The 9,874-nt window shown below is 40.4% G+C and overlaps 2 protein-coding genes across 2 annotated transcripts in view; one reads left to right on the plus strand and one right to left on the minus strand.

Moving 5' to 3' along the window:
* Positions 1-232: 232 nt before the first annotated feature.
* Positions 233-4,500, plus strand: tmem198b (transmembrane protein 198b). The gene is made up of 4 exons (XM_037696421.1): positions 233-389; positions 1,103-1,684; positions 3,165-3,361; positions 3,468-4,500. The coding sequence occupies exons 1-4, from the start codon at positions 233-235 to the stop codon at positions 3,618-3,620; spliced, it is 1,089 nt and encodes a 362-aa protein (XP_037552349.1). The 3' UTR covers positions 3,621-4,500.
* A 4,797-nt stretch (positions 4,501-9,297) lies between these two features.
* The window catches only part of desmb (desmin b), an 11,518-nt gene continuing 10,941 nt past the window's right edge, over positions 9,298-9,874 (minus strand). The window contains exon 9 of the mRNA XM_037696420.1: positions 9,298-9,385. Coding sequence (XP_037552348.1) covers positions 9,359-9,385 — 27 coding nt within the window. The 3' untranslated portion in view covers positions 9,298-9,358. The remainder of the gene's footprint in view (positions 9,386-9,874) is intronic.

The following is a 9,874-nucleotide window of genomic DNA, read 5'->3' on the forward strand; positions in this document are numbered from 1 at the left end:
TCTTGTTAAAGTATCATTAATATCTCAATAATGTCTTGTTAAAGTATCATTAATGTCTCAATATTGTCTCATGAAAACAGAAAATTACAACAACAAAAAAAATGCCTCTTTTGTTTTAGTGATGACTTCTGTCCATCCTGTGTTTTTTGTCCAACTCCAGGTGAAACCGTACACCTGAGCAGCATTCTGTAACACCCAATCAGCTCACCTTCTTCTATCCCCTCCCGTTGCCATGACAACCACCCCGGAGACGATGCTGCTGCCTCCAGACCTGGAACTGAGCCCCGAGCGGCTGGACACCTGTGGAGACGCCGGCGGGCGCTACAAGGTGGTTCCGTCGGTGGTCTGCTCCATGTGCTGCCTCTTTGGAATCATCTACTGCTTCTTTGGTGAGCAGCCGAACTTCAGCTGAACTTACTGAAAGTTTGGGACGTGGCGCGGTTGAGAGGTTGTACATATTTTGGCATTTAACTCGTTCTGCATACTTTGTGTCATTTTAACTGGTCTTATGCGAAAACATCCATCTCATTCAGGAGAGGGGTGTTCGGACTTCTGGTTTCTGTAACCTTTTTAATTATATCTTTCTAAATATTAACCTTAATTTGCAAATAATCATCTTAAAACACATGCAGATATTTTCAAATTCTTCAAAAGCAGTGTTTTGTAATCTTCTTTAACATACTTCAAATAATGCTACTATCGCTAATGCTAATACTGCAAATTACGCTAATCATAAGACTACTACTGCTAATGCTAAATCTGCACGTGCTAAAACTACCCCTCTAAATTACACTAATGCTAAACCTAATTCTAACTTTTGATCAAAGATAACATTCTGCTAAATTTAACTAACCCTGTGGTTATTTATTTTTAGCAAACCTTTTCATTTTTGTTTAGCTAACTTTTTGCTAGCTTAAAGGTAGCAGTTTACTACTTTTAGCTTTAAGCTAGCATTTTGCTTCTTTTAGCTTCCATAAGACAGAGTTTTGTTAATTAGTCAACATTTTTGCTACATTTAGTTTTCAGCTCAGTTCAACCGTCTTCAGCCGATTGCAACTGAGTCACTCAGAATTCACTCTCCATTCTTGATGTGTCCCTTCAGGGTACCGCTGCTTCAAGGCGGTGATGTTCCTGACGGGCCTGATGTTCGGCTCTGTTGTCATCTTTGTGCTCTGCTACAAGGAGCGCGTCCTGGACACCCAGCTGAGCGCGGAGGCCTCTGTGGGCGTCGGGCTGGGCATCGGGACGCTCTGCGGCCTGGTCACCATGTTGGTCCGCAGCGTGGGCCTCTTCATGGTGGGCCTGCTGCTGGGCCTGCTGGTGGGCGTGGCCACCCTGGTGGGCATGGCGGAACTGTCCGAGGACCCGTCACGCTCTGTCTGGGTGCCCCTGGGCGTGCTGCTGGGCCTGGGCATGTTGTTTGCAGTGCTGACACTGCAGTGGCAGCGCCTCTTCACCACGCTGTCCACCGCCATGTTCGGCGCCGCCGTCATCACCGTGGCCTTGGACTACTTTGTGGAACTCTTTGCCCTGGTGCTCTACATGTACGAGCGGATTAAGGTGGAACCGGGCAAGCCCGTGTGCTGGATGACCTGGGTGGTGCTTGGAGTGTGGCCATCCCTCACCCTGCTGGGGGTCATAGTTCAGTGGAAGGTGACGGCTGAGGGATACTCCCACACCAAAGGTCAGTAAAGGCTTCGAGTTTTTTCTGTTTACATCTTGTTTACGTTTTCTTAATATAAGTGGTTCTCCTTGATTAAAAAAAGACGAGGCCAATATTTTTTATAATGCCAGTAATGTTCCTTTAAAAGCCAGAATCTTACTGGGTTGCAACTCTTAGGGACTAGTAATAATATTGTTTATTGGAATCTTAGAAAAGTGAAGCTAATAAATGTGAAATGTGAGGTGAAATTTTCCAGAAGTTCACATGAACTTAGCCAAAAAATAAAGATTGAGTGCTCCAGAATACCAAAAAAATTAAAGTCAGACGAGTTCCAGGCGCGCACGATGACTCTGTAAACATCTTGCAATAAAGTCAGTTGCACAGGTTAGCTAAAAGTAGCAAAAGGCTTGCTAAAAGCTAAATGTTGCAAAAGCTTGCTAAAACAATTTAAAAAAAGAAAAGCAACAGACTTGCTAAAAGATAAAAGATAGATAAAACTAGCAAATGGCTACCTTTAAGTAGCAAAATGTTAGCTCAAAACAAAAACTAGCAGAATTATAGCTATAAGTTTAAAATAGCAAAAGGCTTTCTAAAACCTAAAATTATCAAAAACTAGGTAGTTGTTAAAACTAGCTAAAGGTTATCTAAAAAAGTTCAATCTGGTCCTCTGGACATTCAAAAAAGCAAAAAACATAACAGAGGACCAGATTGAACTTTTTTGGATTTTTCTACCTGGATTATTGAGCATGCATCAGGATAGCTAAAGGTTAGCAAAACGTATCAACGAGGAGAGTTAAAAGTGCAAATAAGCACTGTGGTCAGAAGCATTTGTAATGTGTCTGAGGGCCCTCCCACAGAAAATTTTGAATCAAGTAAATGCCATTTCCTGCATTCTGGTGTATCTTAACGTGTTATTAAGCATCTACGTTTACCTACATATGCAAACACTTGATTCAAAAACTATTTTAGAGAGCACATTACTACTTGTAGCCTGACCAACAGCTCTCCTTGTGTGAATAGAGCACGCTCCGCTTCTCTCATGCATCCCACCCCCCACCCCCCGCCGGCGCTAACATAGCGCTAAGCTAGCACGCAACACAGAGGTGTCTCCCACTCCTCCTCCCATGAGCGCACTGTCAGGCTAAGTGACCCTGGGGAAACACTGCATGCAGTGTGGTGAGTTGTTGTAGGTAAACAGGAAAACCTGGAGTGGATTTTTAGTGGTTTGAGTATTCTCCTTCTTCCTTCTTTTTCTTCAAGTGGAATGGATTTGTTCATGAACTGGGTGAACTAATATTTCATGGTAATTGTGCGGGGATCAAAATGAATATTTTTTAAATGTGGGGGGACACACTTCCTCTTCACATATTAACTGTTGCAACGCCCATGAAAGAAGCACATATAGTAGTAATTGTATTAAACATAATAAATTTGTTGCAGTTTGAGTTAAGCCGGAGACATTCGAATGTAAACGAGTCAAATCTTCCTCCGACCCCTGCAGTCATCATTAGCCGGCAGCAGAGGAGGATGCAGGTGATGCGCATCCGTCAGCGGGACGACCGCTACCGCAACAAAAAGAAGAAAAAGCAGCAGCCTGGCTCCGCCCACCACAATCAGGCCAAGCAGCTCCACACTGAGCCCGCCTACCGCCGCAAGCCCAACCCCATCCGCCGCTACGACACCGACGTCCTGTCGCCGGTAAACATTTGATGTTTCTGCCGTCAGCTGAGAGTTTCAGGTCATCGTGGGAAAACTCGGATGTGCTTTGAGCCTGAACTTAAATGTTTTTGTTTGTTTTTGGCAGAGTTACATCCAGAGTTTCCGCGACCGGCAGGTGCAGGAGCAGCCGTTTGCGGGCCGCCTGGTCGGGGGCTCCCACGCTGTGGTGGAGATGGGATACGACTGTGGCTCCACCACACCCCTCACCGGAGTAGCCGGACCACCTCTTCGAGCCTGACCACAGCTCCACCTCCTAAACGTTTGACCAGGGAGGAACAACCACCTCCTAACATTTGGATAATCGCAACAAATCACCGTCGGGTTTAAAGATTCTGGGTTTCTCCAGCCGTCTAGGAAAGAAGCTGAACTGGAAATAGCCGAACCTTTTCGGTCGTAAAGCCTCAGCTGACACTGTTTGGTGACGTTCAGGAGTTTATCTGAACTTTTTTTTCACTCTTTCAGCGCACACTCAACACAAATAAAGGAGAGCAGCCTGCTGAAACGTTTGTCTCGGCCTTCAGTCCAACTGGATCAAGCGCCAGAGTCTCCCTGCCGACCCAGCTCAGGTTCTAACACACAGATCGGATCGGAAGAGAAATCCAGTCCACTTTGTTTTTGTTTGTGTTTCATCTATCGCTGCAAGAAAAAGACTAACTTCTTGTTCCTCGTTCCACTTGGTAAACAATAAGGCATCTTTAACGTATCTGTGATGTTTTTATAAAGGGGATACCAGTTGTCCCTCTTGGTGCTGGACAGAACGTCAAAGTGCTGTAAGAAGACCAGGTCAGTTCACTCTGTCCTGGGGCTGCGCACGTTAGCACGAGCTGAGCTGAAAGATGTTTCCACTGGACGGAAAAGCTGTTTACACCGGCACCTCTCGTTAGAACTCGCATGAATCTGACAGAAAACACGTTTTTCTTATAAAAACAAATACATGTGAAATAATTCAACAGATTTTTCGTTCAGGGCTGATCTTCGGTCGCCAGGTGGGTCAGGAAAAACAAGTTATTCCAGAAAGTTAGCTTTTTATTTCCAGGTTAAATGAGAGTTTATCTGCAGACAGACTCACAAAGACGTACGGTCACTATTATTATTATTATTATTATTATGGATGCACGATATTATCGGCAGTATCGGTATCGGCCGATATTGGCAATAAAGTTAAATATCAGCCATTTCATCAAAAATAACTCACCGATATAAAAGGCACTGTTTATAAATGCACATATATATATATATAAGGTGCTGTTTTGTATGACAGAGAGTTAGAGAGAGTAAATGTCATGAATAAATTTGACATTAAACATAATCCAAGTTGAAGTGTTACGTCATTTTCTGCCCCCTTTTTGGCATCTGCATTTGATTTGCATTGACAAAGACCGTGCAGAATAATGTACTATTTTAATTCCACAGCAGAGAAAGCTATGTGGTCTCTTTAAGTAGGTCTAGGAAAAAAATATTGGTATTGGTATTGGTATTGGTATCGGTTATCGGCCAAATAAGTTTTAACATATTGGCATATCGGATATCGGCCAAAAATCCAATATCGTGCATCCCTAATTATTATTATTATTATTATCATAGTTTATTCTATAAACACTCATCTGTCTGTGGTGCATCTTCTGGTTTACGCTTGTATCTGACTGTCTGCCTCTGTCAGCGGCTAGTTGAAAACACGAAATTGTGAGAAAATACGTACATTTTTATTTGGAATCTCAATCATTCAGAACGTACAACCTGTTTTATGTACATGCTTCAAATAACAAGCCAATTTATTTATTGCGTTTCAGTCACAAAGTGTCACAAATTAGACTTTTTTTGTCTCCAAATAGTAACAATTGGGTTTCACTGATTGCTACAGTTACCTTACAAAGTACTTTCTCTAACTGTTTGACTCCGGTACTAAACTGAGACTAGTTTAAAACAAGTTCAACACAGGTTTGAGATGCACGCAACGACGTTGCAACAATTTTGGCAAAGAATTTGTTGAGTAAATTTTTCAAACATGTCGACAAAGTAAAGAAAAGAATAGAGCCGTCAAATATTCTCCATATAAATTGCAGGTTTCTTTCGGCTGCTCCCGCTTCAGGGCTCAACACAGCGAGCAAACTTTATGTTGGATGCCCTTTCTGACACAACTGGACTCAAACCTGCAACCTCAGGATTACAAGACCGTGGCACTGACCACTGAACTCCATATAAATATCGTCAAATGTTCTCCATATTCTAAACTAAAGCAGCTCTTTATTTCCAGTTGTTTCAAACTGACGCAGAACTAAAGTCTAAATGACTTCAGTTCATACGACGTGAAGGAGGAGAATAAATAGAAGTAAAAACAAGTTGGATAAAATCCAATATTTTTCAATCAGGTCATCTGGACAATTTCTTTTTTTTTTTGTGCTGAAACGTTTCGCCTTCGATCCAAAAGGCTTCATCAGTCAAGGAAACACACAACAAAACTGATTCTTCCTCCAACAGCTTGCTCCAAAGTAGAACAAACCAGTTATGTTGGTGCTAAGATGGTCTCTTTGTCACGCCCCCTCCTCTATTGCCGGCCCTCTTCCTTGTTGACAGTCGTGTCAAACTGGTTGAAAACAACAAGTAAGAGGGCTGGCAATAGAGGAGGGGGCGTGACAAAGAGACCATCTTAGCACCAACATAACTGGTTTGTTCTACTTTGGAGTAAGCTGTTGGGGGAAGAATCAGTTTTGTGTTGTGTTTCCTTGACTGATGAAGCCTTCTGGATCGAAGGTGAAACATTTCAGCACAAAAAAATAATAATAATAAATTGTCCAAATGACCTGACTGAAAAATATTGGATTGTATACCTGGATTATTGAGCATGGACTTTGAAGTTGGATAAAAGTTTTTATTCAACACTTCACACCGTTCTAAGTCTCTTTAATTGAAACAATTTGTTTCAAGAACAAAAAAAAAGGAAAATTGGATAAAATGTTTAAACTTAAATTGTTACTTAATAATACAATAAATTATATGACTTGCATTATAAAGTTCAGAGTCAAGTGTTAAAATCCAGATCTAATGAATCCATTTGGTAGAAAAAAGGTGTTTAGGCTTAACTGAATTAAGCTAACGGCTAACGTAGCAGGCTAATGCGGATCACGTCATCTTAAAACTAAAACAATTCCTAATGATTCATGTAAACGGTACGTTATAAATCTTTAACAAGAGTTTTATCCTGTTGTTATTTTAGTTTTTTTTTTTAATGATGCAGGAAGTACCTCCGGGCTGCACAGGAAGTGCAAAAGCTAGCTGCTGCTATTAGCGCTCTCAGATAATCATCAAATTCTTTGACCAATCAGAACAAACCTTTTTGTTGTTGTTGTTGTTGTTGTTTTCAAACTTTAAGCTGAGCTCTGTTCAGTTAAATAAAATGCTTGTTCACAGCTATAATTTCAATTTATCGTGTGCCGTCATGATGTAACTACCTGTTAGCAAAATATCTCTTCAACCACTGATTGTATTTGAATGAAACTCTCTGGATATTCTACAGCCGGTCAACCGCCACCGTTAAGCGATCTTGGCAAACACTAAATTGACTCTAACTCGGTCAGTTTTATAAATGCACAGCTAAAATGTGGCGTGGTGGTAGCTGAGAGTCACCTCCAACACATATTCCGAGTGCTAATGGATCATATAAGGTCTTTATTTAAAAATTTGCCGTTCAAAGCGACAGGGAGAATGCATTCCTTTGAAGGATGTTAGTGTTATCACAGAGAGGATGAGTGAGTTGAAGCCCCTTTTGGATCTGGATCAGCCGAGGTGCCAGTGTAAACCAGCCTAAATGCAACCTGGAATGACTCTGGTTTACGATGTCTTGGTGAATATGTGAACACTTCCTGTCTTCAGCCGTTTAAAGATAACAGAATAAGGAGAGGTGGGATGAACCTTCTTATTTGAACATGCATGATCATTGCTGAACACACGCTCATCTGCGTCAGTGTGATCGTTGTACAGAAAACACAGCACTTTCTTTTTAACATTTCAACTTGTCTTTGACCTTAAAGAAACTTGACACCTGTTAGAATCTGATGGGATGTATTTATTTGCTGATTTATTTATTTTAGCATCGTCTTTTTGATGACATCATGCTTAAAAACACATAACTGATTTATGACTCAGATGATTAAAGCATGTGTTCCTGATGGGCCTAAACATGACGAAACGTGTGAGAGTTTTATTTCATACATATATATATATATATATATATATATATATATATATATATATATATACAGTATATGTGTGCTGAAACTTTTAAAAACCATAAAATCCACTTTTAGCAAGATTATGTCAAAGTCTCGTTTTTGCCTTTTACCTTCAACAGAATCTTTCGCTTCATCTCCAGAAACTTCAGGATCCAGAAAATATCGAATCACGATATATACGATACATCAGTTACGATACTGATATCATGGTCTGGTATTTCTGTGATAGCTGATCACATAGCCAGTGCTATATACTGTATCAAAGCTGATCATTTATTAGCCATTGCTATATGTCAAAGTCTCGTTTTTGTCTTTTTTTACCTCCAACGGAATCTTTCAATTCATCTCCAGAAACTTCAGGATTTAGAAAATATTGCATCATGAAATACACATCAATTACAATACCGATATCATGATACGGTATTTCTGTGTTAGCTGATCATTTATTATCCCGTGCTATATGTCAAAGTCTCATTTTTGCCTCTTTTTTTTACCTCCAACAGAATGTTTCACTTCATCTCCAGAAACTTCAGGATCCAGAAAATATCGAGTCACGATATATACGATACATCAGTTACGATACCGATATCATAATATGGTAATGCTATGATAGCTGATCATTTATTAGCCAGTGCAATATACTGTATCAAAGTCTCATTTTTGCCTTCTTTTACCTCCAGCAGAATGTTTCGCTTCATCTCCAGAAACTTCAGGATCCAGAAAATATCGAGTCACGATATATACGATACATCAGTTACGATACCGATATCATAATATGGTAATGCTATGATAGCTGATAATTTATTAGCCAGTGCAATATACTGTATCAAAGTCTCATTTTTGCCTTCGTTTACCTTCAACAGAATCTTTCGCTGCACAAACTTCAGGATTTAGAAAATATTGAGTCACGATATATATGATACATCAATTACGATACTGATATTATGATACGGTATTTCTGTGATATCTGATGATTTATTAGCCAGTGCTAAATCTGTGTCATTTTTGGTCATATTTGCCCTCATTTATGTGTTTGACGCCCCATAAAGCAGTAATAAAGTAATGGCAAGAGGAAGCTGATGATCAGTTTAGAGAACATTATTATCTTAAATAAAATATCAATTGGCTTCATCAATTCATCCATCCATCCTTCTTCCTGTCTACCTTCTTTGTGGTTGAGTCATGGAGCTATCATGTCCAGGATGTAAACCAAGACCTCCTACACCGGATCTCTAAGGCTGAGCCCAGAACCCTACAGAAGAAGCTTAGTTCAGCTGCTTGTATCATGGATCTGGTTGCTTAAGCCTTAGTAACCTACAAAAGACTGGAGCAATGTTCTCATTTCTGCAGACGAGGCTCCGACACATTGGCCCACCTCCCATCACGCAGGAACAAGACGTCCAGATACCTGAACTCCATGTCTGTTCCAAAGGGAACACTCCACCTGTTTCCATTTGAGAACTGTGACTGTCCTTTTAGTTCAGCCTAAACTCATCCTAGCTATAAGTGTTTTTCATCCTTCTTAAAATGCCTGAATGTGGAGAAACAGTGAGGTTTGTCTAAATTTTAACATAAAACAGAACAGCAGCAAAGCTCATTAAACTAACAAAGTTTGTTTCATTCAGCAGTTAACAGCAGGAAGCAAAAATTCGTGAACAGGAACATCAATCTGCAGATTCCTTTCGTTCAGTTTTATTTAGTTTTTGTCGATTCTTCTCATCTCTGCAGATCATTACTTGATGTCTTGTTAATGCTGCGTCGACTCGCTGACGACCTGAAGGTGGAAAAAAATTGGAGTCAGGAGGTGGAAAACCACAAGTTAAGAGGCAACAAAACACACACACATGTCAGTAGGTAGAAAAACATTGGCCAGGAGGTAAAAAACAGAAGTAAGGAGGTAGAAAACACAAGTCAGTAGAAAACACAAGTCAGGAGGTGTAAAACAAGTTAATAGAAAACAAGGCAGGAGGTAGAAAACACAAGTCATGAGGTGGAAAAAAGTCAATAGAAAGCACAAGTCGTGAGGTGGAAAACAAGTTGATAGAAGACACAAGTCATGAGGCGGAAAACACAAGTCAATAGAAAGCAAAAGTCAGGAGGTTAAAAGCAAGTCAATAGAAAACAAGGCAGGAGGTAAAAAACACAAGTCAATAGAAAACAAGACAGGAGGTAGAAAACACAAGTCCTGAAGTGGAAAACACAAGTCAATAGAAAAAACAAGTCAGGAGGTTGAAAACACAAGTCAATAGAAAACAAGGCAGGA

This window comes from Nematolebias whitei, chromosome 23 (genome assembly GCF_014905685.2).
Source record: "Nematolebias whitei isolate Nwh7 chromosome 23, NemWhi1, whole genome shotgun sequence".
Classification (NCBI taxonomy): domain Eukaryota; kingdom Metazoa; phylum Chordata; class Actinopteri; order Cyprinodontiformes; family Rivulidae; genus Nematolebias; species Nematolebias whitei.